General features: G+C 37.0%; 1 protein-coding gene across 4 annotated transcripts in view; it reads right to left on the bottom strand.

The window, feature by feature from the left end:
• Positions 1 to 22,164, bottom strand: part of SLC4A10 (solute carrier family 4, sodium bicarbonate transporter, member 10) — a 379,697-nt gene that overhangs the window by 137,463 nt on the left and 220,070 nt on the right. For all 4 annotated transcript variants that reach the window (XM_011947103.1, XM_011947102.1, XM_011947100.1 and 1 more), the window contains one exon: positions 13,139 to 13,277. In XM_011947103.1, coding sequence (XP_011802493.1) covers positions 13,139 to 13,277 — 139 coding nt within the window. The remainder of the gene's footprint in view (positions 1 to 13,138; positions 13,278 to 22,164) is intronic.

A 22,164-nucleotide genomic window follows, 5' to 3' on the forward strand; every position in this document is an offset into this window, starting at 1 on the left:
TTTGTGAAGTTGGAAATTTACTTTCTAGTCTATTTGGTGGTAAAGGAAACCTAGAGGTTTAAAAGGGTGTAATACTATTTAAGGAAACATAGGTTTTCCTCTATGGAAAATGTCCCCAATTAAGGTTTCTAGAGCTATGGTACTTTCTGTCACCCCTGTTTATAAAATTGATTCTAAAATATTGTAACAGTGAGACGATGGTTAACAGTGAGATGATGTCTCTACAAGAAATAAAAAATGTTAACTAGGTGTGGTGGCGCATGCCTGTAGTCCCAGCTGTTCAGGAGGCTGAGATGGCAGGACTGCTTGAGCCCAGGAGATTGAGGCTGCAGTGAGCCATGATAATGCCACTGCACTCTAGCCTGGGTGACAGAGTGAGATCCTGCCTCAAAAGAACAAATAAATAAATTAAATTAAATGTAATCTCCAAAAATTATACTCAAGTACAAAATCCTGAAAAGTCTTTGTACATTACTAAAAAATCATATTGTTCCTCAACTACTTAAGTGTAACTCTAGAAACTTACCCATACAATAATGTTGTTTGCAAGCTGTAATAATATGAATAACAAATTCACTTTTAAAATACTCCTGGGTCTCTTGGTCTATATAGAATGATAAAACCCTTTCTTATAATAAAATTTACAGTTAAAATTTACTTCTGGATAACAGTGAAGATGACTAAAGAAGTGACAAAGCATCTAAATCATTTCATCTTGACTCCTTTGAAAGTAAAATTTTAAATTTTAAGAATGCTGAAAAGGAGTTGTTGTTTTTATTTCGGAAAAAAAAGACTTTAAACCAAAAATAATCAAAAAGTAAAAAGAATAGGATTACATAAAAATAAAGTGTTCAAACAAGAAGACTTAACTATCCTAAATATATATGCACCCAATACTGGAATACCTAGATTCATAAAACAAGTTCTTAGAGACTTATGAAGAGACTTAGATAATGACACAATAATAGTGGAAGACTTCCAACACCCCACTGATGACATGGGACAGATCACTGAGGCAGAATACTAACAAGAGATATTTGGGACCTAAACTTAGCACTTGACCAAATGAACCTAACAGACATCTACAGAACACTCCACCCAACAAAAACAGAATATACATTCTTTTCATCTGTACATGGCACATATTCTAAAATTGACCACATACTTAACCATAAAGCAATTCTCAACAAATTTAAAAAACCCACAATCATACCAAACATAATCTCAGAACACAACGCAATAAAAATATAAATCAATACCAAGAAGATATCTCAAAACCATACAATTGCATGGAAACTAAACAACCTGCTCCTTAATGATTTCAGTAAACAATGAAGTAAAGGTAGAAACCAAGCAATTATTTGAAACTAATGAACACAAAGATACGACATACCAGAATCTCAGGGACACAGCAAAAGTAGTGTTGAGAGGAAAGTTTATACTGCTAAATGCTGACATACAAAAAAAAAAAAAAAAACTTACATCTTAAGTTAACAACCTAACATTACACTTGAAGGAATTTGAAAAGCAAAATCCAACGAATCCCAAATATAACAGAAGAAAAGAAATAACCAAAATAGAGCTGAACAGAATAAAATGGAGATGAAAAAATATCACACAAAAGATCAACAAAACCAAGAGCTGGCTCTTTGAAAGAATAAATAACATTGATACACTGCTAGCTAGATTAATTTTAAAAAAGGAAGAAGACAAAAATAAACACAATCAGAAAACAAAGGAACATTGCTACTAACCTGACAGAAATACAAAAACCCTCAGAGACTATTATGAACACCTTTGTGCTCACAAACTAGAAAAGCTAGAAGAAATGGATAAATTCCTAGGAATATACAACTGCCCAAGACTAAACCAGAAATAAATTATTTTTATTATTTATTTATGTATTTATTTTATTTATTTATTTATTTTGAGACAGAGTCTCTCTCTGTCACCCAGACTGGAGTGCAGTGGCACGATCTCGAATCACTGCAACCTCTGCTCCTGCGCTCAAGTGATTCTCCTGCCTCACATCACAAGTAGCTGGGATTAAAGGCACACACCACCGTGTCTGGCTAATTTTTTTGTATTTTTAGTAGAGACAGGGTTTCGCCATTTTGGCCAAGCTGGTCTCAAATGTCTGGGCTCAAGTGATCCACCCACCTCAACCTCCCAAAGTGCTGGAAATCAGAGGTGTGAGCCATTGCACCTGGCCTAACCAGAAATACATCGAAACCATGAACACACCCAATAATGAGTTCCAAAATTGAATCGTAATAAAAAAGCGAACAACCAGAAAAAAAGCCTTGGATCAGATGGAGTCACAGCCAAATTCTACCAGATGTATAAAGAAGAACTGATACTGAAACTATTCCAAAAAACAAGTAGGAGGGGCTCCTTTCCAATTCATTCTATGACGCCAGCATCATTCTCATACTAAAACCGGGCAGATACACAGAAAAAAACCTTCAGACCAACATCCCTGATGAACATAGATGCAAAAATCCTCCATAAAATACTAGCAAACCAAATCCAGCAGCACATGAAAAAGCTAATCCACCATGATCAAATAGGCTTTATTCCTGGGATGCAAGTTTGGTTCAACATATGCAAATCAATAAATGTCATTTATTACATAAACAAAACTAAAAACAAAAACCACATGATCATCTCAGTAGATACAGAAAAGACTTTTGATAAAATTAAACATCCTTCATATTTGAAACCCTCAAAAAACTAGGCATTGAAGGTATACACCTCAAAATAGTAAGCATTATCTACAACAAACCTACAGTCAACATCATACTGAATGGGCAAAAGCTGGAAACATTCTCCTTGAAAACTGATACAAGACAAGGATGCCCACTCTCACCACTCTTATTCAACGTAAGTCCTGGAAGTCCTAACCAGAGAAACAGAAAAGAATAAAAAATAAAAGGCATCCAGATAGAGAAAGAGGAAGTCAAACCATCTCTCTTCGCAAATGATATGATACTATACCTAGGAAACCCATAATCTCTGCCTGAGGCTCCTACATCTGCTAAACAACTTCATCAAAGTTTTAGGATACAAAATCAATACGCAAATAGTATACATTTATATACACCAACAACATTCAAGCTGAGAGTTAAATCAAGAATGCAGTCCCATTCACAATAGTCATGAAAATCATAAAATACCTAGGAATACGACTAAACAGGGAAATGAAAGATCTCTGCAACAAGAATTACAAGACAGTGCTGAAATAAATCAGAGATGATGCAAACAAATGGAAAAACATTATATGCTCGTGGATAGGAAAAAAATCAAAATTAAAATAGCTATACTGCCCAAAGCAATTTACACATTCAATGCAATTCCTATCAACCTACCATTTTTACAAAATTAGAAAAAATTTATGCATTTTTACAAAATTAGAAAAAAAATCTAAAATTCATATGGAACCCAAAAAGATCCCAAATAGCCAAAGTGATCCTGAACAAAAAGACTGAAGCTGGAGGCATCACACTACCTGACTTCAGACTATACTACAAGGCTACAGTAACCACAACAGCATGGTAACAGTATAAAACAGACACATAGACCAATTTGGACAGACTAAAGAACCCAGAAATAGAGCTGTACATGTACAACCATCTGATCTTCAAAAAAGCCAATAAAAATAAGCAATGAGGAAAGGACTCCCTATTCAATAAATGCTGCTGGGATAACTGGCTAGCCTATCCAATAAACGCTGCTGGGATAACTGGCTAGCCATTTGCAGAAGATTGAAACTGGACCCCTACCTTTCACCATATACAAAAGTCAACTCAAGATGAATTAAAGACTTAAATGTAAGACCAAAAACTATAAAAACTCTAGAAGAAAATCCAGGAAATACCATTCTGGACATCAGCCAAGGAAAAGACTTTGTGATGAAGATGCCGAAAGCAATTGCAACAAAAACAAAAATCGACAAGTGGAATTTAATTGACCTAAAGAGCTTTTGCACAGCAAAAGAAACTATCAACAGAGTAAACAACCTACAGGGTAGGAGAAAATGTTTGCAAATTATGCATCTGACTAAGGTCTAATATCCAGAATCTTTAAGGAACTCAAATAAATTAACAAGCAAAAAACAAACAACCCTATTTAAAAAGTACGCAAAAGACGTTAACAGACGTTTCTCAAAGGAAGACATACTAATACAAGTAGCCAACAAGCATATGAAAAAATGCTCAGTATCACTAATCATTAGGGAAATGTAAACCAAAACGACAATGAGATACCATCACACACCAGTCAGAATGCCTATTACTAAAAAGTCAAAAAATAACAGAAGCTGGCGAGATTGCAGAGAAAGGGGAATGCTTATACATTGCTGGTGGGAATGTAAATTAGTTCAACCACTGTGGAAAGCAGTCTAGACATTTCTCAAATAACTTAAAACAGAACTATCATTCGTCCCAGCAATCCTATTACTCAGTATATAACCAATGGAATACAAATCATTCTACCATAGAGACACATGCACGTGTATGTTCATTGCAGCATTATTCACAATAGCAAAGACATAGAATCAATCTATATGGCTACCAATGGTGGACTGTATAAAGGAAATGTGGTACATATACACCACGCAATAATATGCAGCTATAAAAAATGAGATAATGGCCTTTGCAGCACCATGAATGGAGCTACAGGCCGTTATCCTAAGTGAATTAATGCAGGAAGAGAAAACCAAATACTGCATGTTTTTACAAGTGGGAGCTAAACATTGCGTACACATGGACACAAAGAAGGGAACAACAGACACTGAGGCCTAGTTGAGGGTAGAGAGTGGGAGGATCGAAAACTACCTATTGGGTGACAAAAAATATCTATCAGGTAAGATGGAGGAGTGGGAGGATTGAAAAACTACCTATCAGCTGACAAAATTATCTGCACACCAAACCTATAAGTAACACACAATTTACCCATGAAACAACCCTGCACATATAACCCTTGAATCTAAAATAAAAGTTGGAAAGAAAAAAGAAAAAAGAATACTGACAAGATGTGGGCTCTGTGTGTGTATGTGTGTGTGTGTGTGTGTGTGTAGTTCTATGTATTAAAAAAAAATTTTGAGATATAGTCTCCCTCTGTCATCCAGACTGGAGTGCAGTGGCGCAATCACAGCTCATGCAGCCTCAACCTCCTGGGCTCAGGTGATCCTTCCACCTCAGCCTCCCAAGTAGCTGGGACTATATAGCCAGGTACTATGTCTGGCTATTTTTTTATACTTTTGTATAGAGATGGGGGTCTAAGTTACCCAGGCTGGTCTTAAACTCCTGGCCTCAAGTAATCCTCCTGCCTTAGCTGACCACCCAAAGTGCTGGATTACACGCATGAACCACTATGCCCGACCTCTGTTCTATGCATTTTTATCCCATGTATAGATAGATGTAACCTCTACCACAATCAACATATGAAGCTGTTCCATCACCACAAAAGAAATCCCTTGTGCTGCACCTTTATATTCTCAATCCTCACTCTATTTCTGTCTCCTGGAAACCACTAATCTATTCTTCGTCACTATACTTTTGTCATTTTGAGGGTGTTATCTAAATGGAATCATACAGTTTGCAATCTTTTGAGACTGACACTTTTTTACTAAGCATAATGCCCTTGATATACATTAAAGTTATTGTATCAGTAGTTTGTTTCTTTTTTATTGCAGAGTAATATTTCATTATAAAGATGAATGTATCAGTTTGTTTAACCAGTCACCCATGGGGAACACTCAGGTTGTTTGCAGGTTTTGCCATACTGCCAACAGACACATGAAAAAATGCTCATCATCACTCTCCATTAGAGAAATGCAAATCAAAACCACAATGAGATACCATCTCACACCAGTTAGAATGGCAATCATTAAAAAGTCAGGAAACAACAGGTGCTGGAGAGGATATGGAGAAATAGGAACACTTTTACACTGTTGGTGGGACTGTAAACTAGTTCAACCATTGTGGAAAACAGTGTGGCAATTCCTCAAGTATCTAGAACTAGAAATACCATTTGACCCAGCCACCCCATTACTGGGTAAATACCCAAAGGATTATAAATCATGGTGCTATAAAGACACATGCACATGTATGTTTATTGCAGCACTATTCACAATAGCAAGACTTGGAATCAACCCAAATGTCCATCAGTGACAGACTGGATTAAGAAAATGTGGCACATATACACCATGGAATACTATGCAGCCATATAAAACGATGAGTTTGTGTCCTTTGTAGGGACATGGATGCAGCTGGAAACCATCATTCTCAGCAAACTATTGCAAGAACAGAAAAGCAAACACCACATGTTCTCACTCACAGGTGGAAATTGAACAATGAGATCACTTGGACACAGGAAGGGAAACATCACACACCAGGGCCTACTGTGGGGAGGGGGAAGGGGGAGGGATAGCATTAGGAGATATACCTAATGTAAATGACGAGTTAATGGGTGCAGCACACCAACATGGCACATGTATACATATGTAACAAACCTGCACATTGTGCACATGTACCCTAGAACTTAAAGCATAATGAAAAAAAGAAAGAAAGAAAGAAAGAAAGAAAGAAATCTTCTGTGAACACTCACGCAGAGGTCTTTGTGTGAACATGTTTTCATTTCTCTGGAATAAATGCCCAAGAGTCCAATCGCTGGATCATATAGTAAATGCATGTTTAGTTTTATCAGAAACTGTCAAACTGTTTTCCATAAGTGGCTCTACCATTTTACATTCACACCAGCAATGCATGAAAGATCCAGTTTTTTCAAATCCTCACCAACATTTGTTATTATGACTTTTTTATTATTCTATTAGGTATGCAGTAATATCTCAGAGAAGCTCTAATTTGCGTTTTTCTAATGACTAATGATATTGAACATTTTTCCATGTGCTATTTGCCGTATGTATCTCTTCTTTGGTGAAATGTCTGTTTGTGCCTTTTGCCCATTTTTCTAGTTGATTTATTTTCATACTGTTGAACTTTGAGAGTTCTTTATATGTTCTACATATAACACTTTTGTTGAATATCTGGTTTGCAAATACTTTCTGTCTGTAGCTTGCCTTTTCATCCACTTAACAGAATCTTTCACAGCACAAACATTTTAATTTTGGTAAAGTTCAATCTATAAATATTTCCTTTTACGGATTGTGCTTTTGGTGTTATGTCTAAAAACTTGCCACCTAGCCCTAGGTCCTGAAGATTTTCTCTTGTATTTTCTTCTAAGAATTTTATGGCTTTATGTTTGAAATTTAAATTTATAAACTATTTTGAATTAATTTTACGTACATGGTGAGGCTAATTTTTTGCCTGCAAAAAATTGTCTAATTGCTCCAACATTATTTTTCGAAAAGATTATTCTTCCTTCATTTAATAGTTTTTGTGCTTTGTCAAAAATCAGTAAGCTTTACTTGTGCTGGTCTATTTCTTAGTTCTCTATTCTGTTCCAGTGATTTATGTGTCTGAAATGACATTTAAAAAAATCCAATTATTCTTCCTTCCTTTAGAACAATTTTCTTCAAGTTGAGGGCTTAATTCTATGAGAAAAGAATGGAGTTCTTTTCAGGGAGTTTGGAACTTCAGGGAGTTCCAAACAGTTTGTTAGTTAAGATGACCAAATATAAGTTATATGCATGGATGGTTTGATGTACCCATAGGTTTTATGAGTATTATAGGAGGAGGCAGAAGGTACTTTCCATAAAAAGGTGCCCACATGTTACAAATATCAAGTTACTAAAGATACTAAACATTTCAAGATTCAGTGCTTTATGCCAGCTCCAGAATGATGCCAATTCTTTAAGAGATATTTAAATGAATATTGTTAAAGAGACTATTAAAAATAATACATACACATAAATACGTAACTATATCTCTCTTTTCTGTTTTTTTAAATCCCATTTCATCCTTCAAAGATAGACATGAACAGATCTGGGAACACACCAGACACCGTTTCAAGATTTGTAGTCACTGAATATACTGTCAGTTGCAAAATGCCTGATTACAATTAATGACCTAAAGTGCTGCAATTTGTTCCAGTTTTCAAATAAACTCTGCTGACATTTGTTTGAATAGCAAACCAAAGCAAACAAGAGTTTCAAAGCATGAATGAGATATGATGGATAATGCAAAAAAATAAATAAATAAAACTGTTGGCCAATTGCACAACCTCTTCTGTGGGGGGAGAAGGGAGGATTTAAACCCTGAGATTATTTTCATTTCCTTCAGTATGTCTGGATCTGTTTCATCCAAGATTAGCACATTGGAGTCTCTTTCCATTAAGAAACATTAAATAGGTGTTTCACGAATTCTTTGAGGATTAAGTTTATTATAATCTCCTCTATAATACTCATATTAAAATATGCAGAATAAAATTATTCGTCAATTAGATGCTTCTAGAGAAGACTTTTTCTAGAGAATTTAACTCTTTCTGGGTGTTCTATTCTCACTAACTCAGTTTAACTTTTCTAAGATTTTTAATTCTCTCATTCTACCCAAACAAAAAAGAGTAAGTCTATCATCCAAAAGAAGTTACTACATCATCCAAAATTATAGCCTTCGAGGAAATAATGGATGTCTTAAGAAAAAACATCCTCTTTTAGGATAGTTGAGGGACATGGCTAGGGTGGAGCTAGAGAATAACATGTAATCAAAGAATACCTATACTCATCTTAAGGGGAAATGAAATACATCCAAATTTGTGTTTATAGACATTAACTGTTCTTAATCTATATTATTTTCACACCTGTTCTTAATCCATATTATTTTCCACTAAAACATCCAGATGACTTAAACCATTACTAATTTTGAATATCAAATGCCTTCACAGCATCAATAAAATTGTTTTGATGTAATAATCCTTTTCTATGCTGCCACGTATGTACCAGAAGCCTAACTGCTACCCCCTGCTTTGCCTCTTCTGAGCTCATTTGTGGGAAGCTTTTACAAAGGGCAACTACAGTCAGTCGAACATGTTGTCATCACAATTGCACAGCTGTGGTAGCCTTGCTCACTTTTCTATTAATAACATTACATGTTATTTATAAGCAGGACATTGTAATTGTGTTGATTTCATTAGTCCCTTCATATGGCTTCTTTTAGGGTTTATAAAAGTGAACAGCTGGTTTTTACAAACATTTATTAAATAATTATGATTCAAAAATTTAGCTTCAAAATCTAAAACTTTGCTTAAGTTTTACTTGGCAATGACAGTGGGTATAAATTATGCAAGATGTGATATGTGACAGGTGCAACGTGCTGATAAAATATCCTTTTTATTTCTGCTGTGAGGGTAGAAAATTATTAATCCCATCTGGAATACTAATCAAAAGAAAGAAGTGCTTTAAATGGTGATTCTAATGATTTACTAGAATTAAATTGCACTTGAAAAATCGGATGGAGTCATGGATTAACAAAAATTAGCTTTTTTAGATGAACTAGGGCAATCAGAACAAAATTACTTCTGCCACTTTAAAACCTGTTACTTTTTGAAATCCTCAATAAATATGTTCTGCCTTTCCCTGAAGCATTGTGTCTCAGTTAAAATTCATCTACCCTCCCCTTCAATATCTGTTATTATTTCCATTGCTCATCAGATGCCTCCCTCAAGTTCAAACAGCTATACCATGCATTAGATTCTAGAAGCTTGACTACGAACATAGGTCCATCTAATAATATTAGAGAATGTGAATAATTAACTGGATTATCTTTTTTATTCTTTATAAATCAACAGCAATATATTTTGGTGGTTTACGACAAACATGTTATTGAGTTAATCCATTAGAGTATAACAAAAACCTACTTGCTCAACTGTAGCAAAGTGAGAGTGCTACATTCTAGTATTGCTTCTGCAATCTCCTAGCTTTATGAGAGTGGGCAAGTTACAAGAAGTTATTGGTTAAAATGAATGGATCACTATTTGATCTACAAGATGAAAAATCACCAACCACTATAAGAATAAGGGAGTTTCTCTTGCCAAAATACATATTCCAATCTTACTTTTCAGCTCTATTATGTAGTATGAGGATACAGAAGGAACTCTAAAAGAAATGCTTCAAAAAATTACTTCTTAGCAGTTGATTAAAAAGACTCTAACTAACCAGAGGTATCTAGTCACCACAATCACCAGATATCCTTCTTTCAAGTCACCCAGGAACATCTGTTCCTTGTAACTCGTAGTAGACAGATGCTTCTGGTCTTAAACAGGGAGGGAGGCACTTTAACTTCCTTATCAAAATCACAAAAGAGCAAGTTATATCACTAATCTGTGGCAAAGATGATCATATACTCCTTTTCTGTCACCAAGTAAAGAAGATGAGCACATATATTACATATTTCTAAAACTCCCAGGTAGTTTTTGATGTAGTTGGGACAAAAAGTAAGGTAGAAGTCTCTTCATCTTAATATGTACCAGGTTATATAACATTATGAGGAAACTTAAGTAAATTTTTTTATTAAAAAGATTAGTTCATACAGAATAACATGCCACCAATTTAAAGTTCAAAAAGGCAAATAAAGAAAATAATGAATGATTTGATACAAAACAGATAAAGGAAATGAATAGTCCGTTCACATGAAAAAAATAAAAACATATGAAAAGATATTGAACCTCACTAATAATTTGAATAATCAAATAAAAACAATGAGATTTATGTTTTATTTATAAAACTAGAAGAGACATTTTAAGCAGTTTGATAATTTGCTGTGAAAGGATGTGGAGGAAAAAAATAAGCACTCTCATACACTGTTGATATAAGTGTAAATTACAAAAACATTTTATGAAGGTAAGTTTACAGTATTTATCAAAGTAAAAAATGTCTGCTCTCTTTGCTACATATGTTCCCATTGTTAGAAATTCACTTTATAGAAATATCTACAAAATAATGACAAAATATTTGTGTGAACAATCATTGCAGCAGTTTTTATGGGAAAATATAAACAACCTAAATGTCTATCAAGACTAGCTAATAAATAAATACAGGAAAGTTCGTCCATATAATTGAATGCAATGCAATCACCAAACAGATGATGTAAATTTGAATTGCTGGTATGGAAAATGTTCCAAATATATTAAGTGGAAAAGATAAGATATGAACACTGTATATTGTATAATCCCTATTTTGTAAATTTAAAAGAGCATATATTTACATGCAGGTTTAGGCATTAAATTTGGGGCACAGAAAAGATTAACAGTGATTACTTTTGAAAAGAGATACTGTTAATAAGCGTAGAGAAGTACTTTTACTTTTCTGCCATCCTATACCTTGTGAATTTTAAATACTGGCAGTTATTAGTTTTATTTATTTTAAAATGTTAATAAGGATAAACTAGGTGGTAGCCATTTTGGTTGTCTCGTTTTTAGTGTTTTTTAAATAAAGGAGAGCTGTAAGGACCACTGAAAATATATTAAACAAGAATTAACTGGGCCAGTGTTATTCACAAGATTCATTTTCATAATTGAGAATTGAATTCTATACTGTCTGAGTAAAGTCAATGAATAAATGCAACTACAAGTTTAACACGATCCAGTGGAATTTCTGTGGTTTTCAGACAGCAATTGCAATCCAAGGACCACTAATAAATATGCTTAAGATAAAGATTTTCTAACAATAAAGCTGTCCTATGATGGAAAAGATAGCCTAACAAAACAATAAAACCTGTGTTCGCAGGGGGATGGTGGCTCACACCTGCAATCCCAGCACTTTGGGAGACTGAGGTGGGTAGATCACTTGAGGTCAGGAGTTCGAGACCAGCCTGGCCAACAGGGTGAAACCCCATCTCTACTAAAAATACAAAAATTATCTGGGCATGGTGGCGGATGCCTGTGGTCCCAGCTACTAGGGAGGCTGGGGCAGGAGAGTCGCGTGAACCAGGGAGGCGGAGGTTACAGCGAGCCGAGATCTCACCACTGCACTCCAGCCTGCGGGACAGAGCGAGACTCTGTCTCAGACAAAAACAAAAACAAAAACAAAAACAAAAAACACTAAACCGGTGTCGATGATGTGTTTAAGCACATCCTGCTATCTCTGCCTAGAATACTGTCCCCTCTGCTTTTCCGCCTACCTAACTCCAACCCAACTCACAAGAGCTAGCTCAAGCATCGCCCCCTCCAGGGAAGCTACCCTGATACTCTCTCTCACTTTGTGGTTTAGATAACTGCTACTCAAAGAGTGGTTCTCAAATCCAAAACATTTTACACAACATCCTCATGATCTGACTCTCTGCCTGAGGCCTACTAAGTCTACATTTTAAACAACATTCCAGGTGATTTGTAGTCACATTAAAATTTGTGAAACAGTGGGTAAATGACAACCCTGGGTGTGCCCACAGTTTCTTGTGCATACCTGCATCATAGCATTCATTATACAGCATTTACAATTTTGTGTTCTTGTCTAAATTAGACTGTAAGATCCCTAAAGGCAAGATATAAGATTTTTGTTGTTGTGCCATATCCATTGCACCTGGCACATTATGGACACTCTATAAATGTTTGCTAACTGAACAAATCAGAAAGAATGAATAAAAAGTAAACACAAAATTTAATTCCAACTTTACAGAACTCTATCAATTATATAGCAATGTAAAAACCTTAATTACAAATGATAGAAAAAGTGATTTTAAAAGATATTTTTAAAAACCACTATGCTTAAATGTATGCATATCCTAGAAATATATTACAAATTATTTTTATTCTCATGAAAGAGCACATGAAATCCAGGACTATACATAAAGCATCTTATGATATTTGCCCTTTCTTCTTTTAAAAAAAGCCCACTTTCAAGTTATCATATAATATCATAAATTTAGGTGCAAGCCAGCAGCTGAAAAAATAGAAATAAACTACTTTTAGATTTCTTTTGTTTTGTTGATGACACACAAATTATGTTACTGTTTATCTTTAAGACTGCAGCTGTTGCTGGCTCTGCATCACCGTTTACTGTAATTACTGCCTTCAGATTTCTTTCTGACCCATATCCCGTTATAGGATATGCTCAGGCTAGATGAGCAACTTCTAAAATCAGCAGCAATCGTGGATGTTTGCAAAATCGTTGCATTAGAAAACTCTTTTTCTAGTAACATGAAAATTATTTAGTATGCCTTCACCCTTTAACAAAAATCCTCACCTGGCTGTTTCTCGCCACTCAGCATCCTCACCTTCACGCCAACAAATCTCATCCAGTTCTGTGAAAAGGTCATGAGGAATGTGTTCCTCGTCATCATCCTCGGTTCCAAGAATAAATTGTACCCTCTGTGATGGGGTGTCTAGAAAATCAGAGACATGTGTTACCATGAACATGTATTACCATGACCCTGAGCTTAAAATATCCCAGTCACTGCCTTTAACACCACCCCAAGCTCACACCTGCCCTGCTCCCCACTGCAACACTCATCCAAAACAAACTCAGGAACTAAAACCAAATTCATCATTACATGAAGTCCAGTATAATTTGGGAGCATAAATATGTAAAATGTATATATTAATGTATATATAATAAATAATAAATAAATGATTATTTTGGATTATTTTTAACACTCATGGAAACTATTCCTATTTCTCAGACACATATACTCATTTTCTCTCATCATATATGGTATATTTTATGGGTAATATTCAGAAGAGTAGATTATGATAAAATTCTTTTATACTAAAACTATGCAGAGTGTTATTCACCAAAAAAACTCCCTTGTGATCCTCCTTTGTAGTCATTCCTATCTCCCTTTTGTAGCCCCCAGCAACCACTAATCTGGTCTCTTCTGCTAGCTTTGCCTTTGCGAAATGTCATGTAAGTGGAAACACAGCCTATAACCTTTGGAGACTGGCTTTCTTCACTTAGCAAATGCCTTTGAGATTTTGAGATTTATCTGTCAATGTGTGTATTAGTAGTTCATTCTTTTTCATAGCTGAGTAACAGTCCATTGTAGGAATGTACCACTCTTGGCTTATGCATTCATTCACCTGCTGGAGGACATTTGGATTTCTAGTGCTTGGCAATTATAAATACAACTGCTATAAGTATTCTTGTGTAGGCTTTTGTGTAAACATAAATTTTATTTATCTAGGGTAAATACCTAAAATGAGGATTGCTAGTCATACGAAAAGTGTACATTCAGCTTTATAAGACACTGCCAAACTGCTTTCCAGAATGGCTGTACCATTTTGCATTCCCAGGAGCAATGCAAGAGAGTTGCAGTTGTTCTGAATCTTCACCAGCACTTGGTATTATCAGTTGTTTTGTAGCCATTCTATGTAGTGGTATTTCATTGTGGTGTTACTTTACATTTCTATAATGGCTATTGCTGACAATTTTTCCTAAGTTTATTTGACTTCCATATTTATTCTCTGGAAAAGTGTTTATTAAAATATTTTGCTTATTTTTATTGGGTTGTTTGTTCCTTACTGTTGAGTTTTGAGACTTCTTTATACATTCTGGATACATGACATTTTTTGAACGTATGATTTGCAACATTTGTCTATTTTCCCCATTTATAGTTTGTCTTTATATTCTTTTAGCAGTGTCTTTCATTGAGAAAAACTTTTAAATTTTGATACATTCTAATTTGTGTGTGTGTGTTATAGATTATGCTTTTAGTATTAAATTTGAAAACTCTCTGCCTAAAGGTCACAAAGATTTTCTTTTATGTTTTCTTCTAAAGTTGTGTATATTATATTTTACATCTTGTAGCTATGGTCCATTTTGAGTTAATTTTGGTATGAGTTAATTTTGGTATAAGATATGAGGTTTAATTCATGGCGTTTTTTTTTTATTTTTTGCATATGGATGTTAAATTGTTCCAATATCATACCATTTATGGAAAAGACCCAAATAAAAGACACAGAAAAAGTGTATTCTTCATGCTTTGTGCTGTTTTCAAAAATCAATTAGCTATATTTGTTTGGACTATTTTTCTGGACATTCTAATACGTTCCATTGATCTAGGCCTATATTTCAGTCAGTCCAGGATATTATAACAAAGCACCATAGATTGAGTGGCTTATAAACAACAGAAATTTGTTTCTTGCATTTCTGAAGGCTGGATGTCTGAAATCAGGGTGCCAGTGTGATTAGGTTCTAGTGAAGGCCTTATTCTGGGTTGCAAACTGCTGTTTTCTCCTTGTAATATCACATGGTGGAAAAGGCTGAGAGAGCTCTCTGAGGTTCATGTTATAAGGGCACTAATCCCAATCATGAGGGCTTTACCCTCATGACCTAATTTCACCTCAAAGGCCCAATCTCCTAATACCATCATATTGGGGTTGGACTATCAACATATGAGTTTTGGGGGAACACAAAGATTTAGTTCATTGCTTTGTCTGTTCCTTTGACAATACCACACTTTCTTGATTACTATAACTTTAGAGTAATTCTTCAAGTCAGATGGTATGAGTCTACCAAATTTGCTCTTCTTTTTCAAAACTGTTTGGCTATTCCAACCTTTTTGCCTTTCTATATACATTTTAGAACAAGTCTTTCTGTATCTACAAAATTCCTGCTTAGAATTTGATTGAAATTGCATTAAATCTATGGATCAATTTAGGGAGAATAGTATCTTAACTGTAACGATTTTTTCCAATCCATGGAAACTACATGTATCTTCATTTATTTAGGTCTTCTTTCATTTCAAAACATTTATTTCATCAGGTTTTATAATTTCCAGAACATAGATTTTATACCTGCTTTGTTAAATTTATACCTAGATATTTCATTTCTTGAGGTTATTATATTTTTTAATTTATTTCCAATTTTTAATGCTAGTATAAAGAAATGTTATTTTCATGTGACCTTGGATCCTTCAACCCTATTAAACTTACTTATTATTTCTGAAAATTTTTTTTGTAGATTCCATGGAATTTTCCAGGTAGACGATCATGTCATCTGTGAATATGAACCATTTTATTTTTTCCTTTCCAAACTCTTTATTTATTTATTGTACTAGATAGAATTACAGTATAATATTAAGTGGCAGTGGTGAGAGTGGCCATGCTTACTTTGTTCCTGGTGGCAGGGGGAAAACAGTCTTTTATGAATAAGTATGATGTTAGTTTCCCTTCACCTAAGAATGCTTTTATTTAACCCTCATGCCTAAAGGATAAGTCACTGGATATAGAATCCTGGACTAAATATTCTTTCAGCATTCTCAAATGCTATTCCACTTCCTTTTAGCCTTCATGTTTCTTAATGAGAAATCCGCAATCATTGGGATCATTGTTCAATTTTTCTCTGGCTACTATTAGAATCTTTTTAGTTTTTAGTTTTCAGAAGCTTGGTTATGATACTTTTGAATAATTTTGGGATGTGGGGCTTTGTTTTGGTGTTCGTTTATTTTAGCATTTATCCTTGTTTATTTTAGCATTTATCCTGTGGGAACCCTGAGCTTCTTGAATGTGTAAGTTTATGGGGTTTTTTATCCAGAAATTAATTCTTTCTTTCTCTCTCTTCTCTTTTCTTTCTTGCTTGCTTGCTTGCTTGTTTTCTTTTTTTCTTTTTTTTTTTTTTTGAGATGGAGTCTCACTCTCTCACTCAGGCTGGAGTGCAGTGGTGTGATCTCTGCTCACTGCAACCTCTGCCTCCCAAGTTCAAACGATTATCCTGCCTCAGCCTCCCAAGTAGCTGGGATTACAGGCATGCACCACCACATCCAGCTAATTTTTGTATTTTTAGTAGAGATGGAGTTTCCCCATGTTGGCCAGGCTGGTCTCAAACTCCTGACCTCCAGTGATCTGCCCGCCTTGGCCTCCCAAAGTGCTGGGATTACAGGCATGAGCCACCACACCTGTTCTCCAGCAATTATTTCTTCCATAGTTTTCTGTTTATCTGTTTGTTTCATACTCTTTCTCTTTTGCTTCTGATATACTGATAGCAGAATCCACTGAGAATGGTCATCAACAATAGCCACAGCTTGTTTTGACATCATCTTTTCTCTAATTTTCCCATAAATACGCTATCAGTCACTCCGATAAATCTAACCAACAGAGGCTGGAAACAAACTCATTCACTTTGTCTCATACATGTCTTTACTTAAGGTTACTATTAACAGGACTCAAAGCAGAAAGATGGACCAATCTACAGTATATACCTCAACCACACTGCCGATGTATTCAGCTGTTGAATGCAACCAACTGAATAAATCCCCCAAACCATGAAGGTTTCCCTTACAAAGCCATGTGACTTTCTCCTTTAGTTTCTATATTAATCTTTCCACTTGGCTGGAGTCATTAGATCAGGTACAGTAGGATGTATGAGCAATTGCACAGTTTCTTCCTTGGACCACAAGGAGGTAGCTGAGGGCAATTCTATCATCCATAAAAACCTTAGTCCCCGAACTGAGGCTAAAGAAGGCTGCAATTGTATCATTAATCTTTTAGATTAAATTCAGGGGCAAATTTCTTGCCAATTTTTCTAATTTGATGATTACCATTGTAGGGATAACTGTCTAGGGCACACATAACTAATAAGTCAATTATCCCTCCAGGAAGCTCATCCTCATAGCCAAGTGTAGATTTTGGAGTTGTCTCCAAAATCGTCTAAAGCTTACATAATCTATTGGTGGTGTTTGCTTAAACATTCAAAGGTCTCTTACAATCATCCCTGTGGTTCAAGTCACTGTGTTTTATTTGATAGGAAGGGAAAATAACGCATGATTTGGACATAAGACATACAGTCTTGGCCAGGCACAGTGGCTCATGCCTGTAATCCCAGCATTTTGAGAGGCCGGGGTGGATGGATCACGAGGTCAGGAGTTTGAGACCAATCTGGCCAGCATGGTGAAACCCCATCTCTACTAAAAATACAAAAAATTAGCTGGGCATGGTGGCACGTGCTTGTAGTCTCAAATACTCAGGAGGCTGAGACAGAAGAATTGCCTGAACCTGGCAGGCGGGGGTTGCATTGAGCCAAGATCGTGCTATTGCTCTCCAGCCTGGGCAACAGAGCAACATTCCATCTCAAAAAGAAAAAAAAAAAAAGAAAAGACATATGGTCTTATGGTCTTAAGGGTTCACACAATGGCCCTAGAAAGAACATGTTATTTACAATGACTGTGGCCCCCAAAATGGACTGATGTCAGTTAGAAGACACAGGTTGGCAACGTCTCCAACAGGGCCTCCAGGCCAGCTAGTTGGCCTTGGGGTTCTCAGTTCAGTTCAGATAATTGAGATTATCCCTGTTTTTCAGAGAAACTGCTTGGGGACAGGCAGTCCAATCTGATCTATTTGTCCATGCCAGCCACTACGTGGCATTCATCCATCCCATGGAATGAGTGATTGACGGTTATAGAAAGAGGGGTAAAACAGACACCCAAAGGTGTTAATAGGTTGTGTGTGTGTGTGTGTGTGTGTGTGTGTGTGTGTGTATGATAAAGGATCTTTCCCTGCTGTTTCTAATAAACTTCTCAAGGTTAAAAGCGATGATGATCAAAATGCAGGCAGAGACATCTGATGAAGAATGTTAAGCCAGCAGGCAATTACATTTAAAGCATTTACTACAGTTTGACAGACTCACACCAAGGACTTTTCTTTATGTGGTAGTCTCCACGGAAAGTTCTGAAAGATCATTAATTTTACTCCTGCACCTGAAACATAGAGTGTGCTCCATTCCAGTAGCTATAATTTCACTTTTTGTTCTAACCATCCTCTATCATACCCAAACCTTTTGTTGGGAAGGGTCAGAATAAGGGAGAAAAGGGCATTTTTATAAAATTTACAGAGATTCGTTATGTCCCCTACATTAATGGTGCATTTGGGCAATTGTAGGGGGTCTTGGCAAGCAGTGTACTCAACTAAATGGTTACTACTCTTAGAATGTAGGAACAAATGAAGCCAACAAGCATATCCAGTTAGCTATACAAGAATTAAATACAAATTCCTGAGCCCTCCCTTTAGCTAGACTAACATTTGGAGGATATATCAATCAGGCTGGCCTGAGGTTTCTGTAAGAAGAAAGGAAAATGCGTCATGCCCAGAAATGGTCATGGTGGAATACTAATTTTTCAATATAAATTTATACAAAATCTTAACCCTTTCATTCTGATTATTATCCACTTAGCGGCTGAGAGGAGATGATCTCTTTCTGAAGAAGCCACATTCAGTGACCAAACCATTTTACTTATATGTGTGCACCAGGAGGAGGTGAGAGAGGCAGAGGTGGAAACTTTTCTTAATTTTTGAAGAAGCACTTCCAACATTTAACAATACTAGATGCCCATGGATGATAGGAAATGTGGAAGGTCTGTCAGATACCTTGACTATCAGCCAATTGTTGCATGGCTTTGGGGACTAAAAAGTGCATGACTCTCTGACTGCGAATGGTTCAGAAATCTGAATACATAATATAGATTAGTTTCAAGGGTCACATGGTGTGTCTAGAATAAACTAATTGGCTGTAACAGCAACATCCTCAGACTAGATGTGTCTGCTGCCCTACTATCAATACAACATTTATTAAGTTCTTGCCTGGTTCCAACATAAGGGTTCTAGAACTTTTCTAGAACTTCAGGCTGACCACAAGAATTCATCTGATTTTCTTTGTTGACCTTTTCATTCTCCAGTGGGTCACTTATATCAGCATTATGAAACCAATCTGGGGTGTAAGAATGCAATACTAACTTATGCCTCATCTATAGTTTCCCTGTGATTTTGTCTCTTCCAGATAAATCTCCACAAAAGGGCCAAAGTTCTTTTACAGCAGATAGAACCCATTACAGAAAATTCCAAGACTTTTTACTGTCATCTCCAGATGGATTACAAGTTGGCATGATGGTAGGAGAGTCTGAGCAAAAAAGATATCCCAGTTTTGGCCATTCTTCTGTTACCAACATTACATGGCTCACCTCACTCATTTTCCAAGAAAACCAGTCAAAGTCCTAATGATTTGCCTTGTTTCTGTACATAATAGTCATAAATTTTCCTCTCATGCTCACTGTAGGTATGTATCTCTAAAATTGTTGTTTGAAAGAAAATGCAGCCAGGTGCTGTGGCTCGTAATTCCAGCACTTTGGAAGACCCAGGCAGGCAGATCATGAAGTCAGGAGATCAAGACCAACCTGGCTAACACAGTGAAATCCCATCTCTACTAAAAACACAAAAAATTAGCCGAGCATGGAGGCGGGCGCCTGTAGTCCCAGCTACTCGGGAGGCTGAGGCAGGAGAATGGTGTGAACCTGGGAGGCGGACCTTGCAGTGAGCCGAGATCGCGCCACTGCACTCCAGCCTGGGTGACAGAGCAAGACTCTGTCTCAAAAAAACCCAAACCAAACCAAACCAACAAACAGCAACAACAACGAAAAAAGAAAAGAAAATGCAAACTTGTTCCTTTCTCCCCACCCCACAGCCCAAATGAATCTAAGTACTAATTGTTACAATGGGTGAACCTGAAACTACTGCCAGACTGTAATCTCCCTGCCTAAAGGACAGTTAAACCATATCTACTGCCTAGTTCTCAGCTTTCAACTACCTCTCCAAATCCTCCTCATTAATGAGCAATAGAGTAGAAGAATATTTATTGCTCTGCTTACTAGACAGTTTGGTCCACAAGTTTGCTACCAATACCGATGGACTTCTTTCAAAGTCTATTAATTAACTGTGAGGCCATCACCCTTCTTTCTCCAAAAGCCATGTCTCTGTCAGTATCCCTTCCTCACTGCCAAAACTGCCAAGAATTGTGAAGGGTATCAGCATTTGCCCTGCCAGTTTTATGGATGCTAGCAAAAGCCATGAGACTCTTGAGTCAGAGACAAAAGACAGTTTATTATGCACAGAATAGTAGTACCTAGAGTATCATCATTTGTGTTGCATTCTGAGCCCCAACTCCCACAGAAGGGTGTGCAAAGGGCCAGGAGATGCTGCACACGCAGCGGGATGTGTGACAGGGGAGAATCAAGGTAGGGAACTCAACTCTTTCATAATGGACAACAATCCTCACTGATTGTTGTCCCGTAAAGAGACATTATCTCTACTGTATAAAGATAACAAACCTACCCTTTGCTGCAAAGAGAGACACTATCTATATCTTCCTAGTGTGTTCATGATACAAACATACTTGTAAAGATAGACAGGCACAAAGTCAGTTAGTGCCTCTGCCCAAAAGATGTTTGGGAACATAAGAGATACACGGAGATTTGTCTTCCAACAGCCATCTTCATGTTCTGATCACTCTCAGAAAAAGAAAGAAAAATCTTTGAATTAAAAGCTTTTTGTTGAGGGGGCGGAGCAAGATGGCCTAATAGGAACAGCTCCAGTCTCCAGCTCCCAGCGCAAGCGACACAGAAGACAGGTGATTTCTGCATTTTCAACTGAGGTACTGGGTTCATCTCAATGGGGAGTGCCGGACAATCGGTGCTGGTCAACTGTTGCAGCCCAACCAGCGAGAGCTGAAGCAGGGCGAGGCATCGCCTCACCTGGGAAGTGCAAGGGGGAAGGGAATCCCTTTTCCTAGCCAGGGGAACTGAGACACACAACACCTGGAAAATCGGGTGACTCCCACCCCAATACTGCGCTTTAAGCAAACGGGCACACCAGAAGATTATAGCCCACACCTGGCCGGGAGGGTCCCACGCCCAGGGAGCCTTCCTCATTGCTAGCACAGCAGTCTGCGATCTAACCACAAGGCAGCAGCGAGGATGGGGGAGGGGCACCCGCCAATGCTGAGGTTTAAGTAGGTAAACAAAGCTCTGGGAAGATCGAACTGGGTGGAGCTCACAGCAGCTCAAGGAGGCCTGCCAGTCTCTGTAGACTCCACCTCTGGGGACAGGGCACAGACAAACAACAACAACAACAAAAGCAGCAGAAACCTCTGCAGATGCAAGCAACTCTGTCTGACAGCTTTGAAGAGAGCAGTGGATCTCCCAACATGGAGGTTGAGATCTGAGAACGGTCAGACTGCCTGCTCAAGTGGGTCCCTGACCCCTGAGTAGCCTAACTGGGAGACATCCTCCACTAGGGGCAGACCAACACCCCACACCTCACACGGTGGAGTACACCCCTGAGAGGAAGCTTCCAAAGCAAGAATCAGATAGGTACACTCACTGTTCAGCAGTATTCTATCTTCTACAGCCTCTGCTGCTGACACCCAGGCAAACAGGGTCTGGAGTGGACCTCAAGCAATCTCCAACAGACCTACAGCTGCGGGTCCTGACTGTTAGAAGGAAAACTAAC

This window comes from Colobus angolensis, unplaced genomic scaffold, assembly GCF_000951035.1.
Source record: "Colobus angolensis palliatus isolate OR3802 unplaced genomic scaffold, Cang.pa_1.0 Scaffold259, whole genome shotgun sequence".
NCBI classification, from domain to species: Eukaryota; Metazoa; Chordata; class Mammalia; order Primates; family Cercopithecidae; genus Colobus; species Colobus angolensis.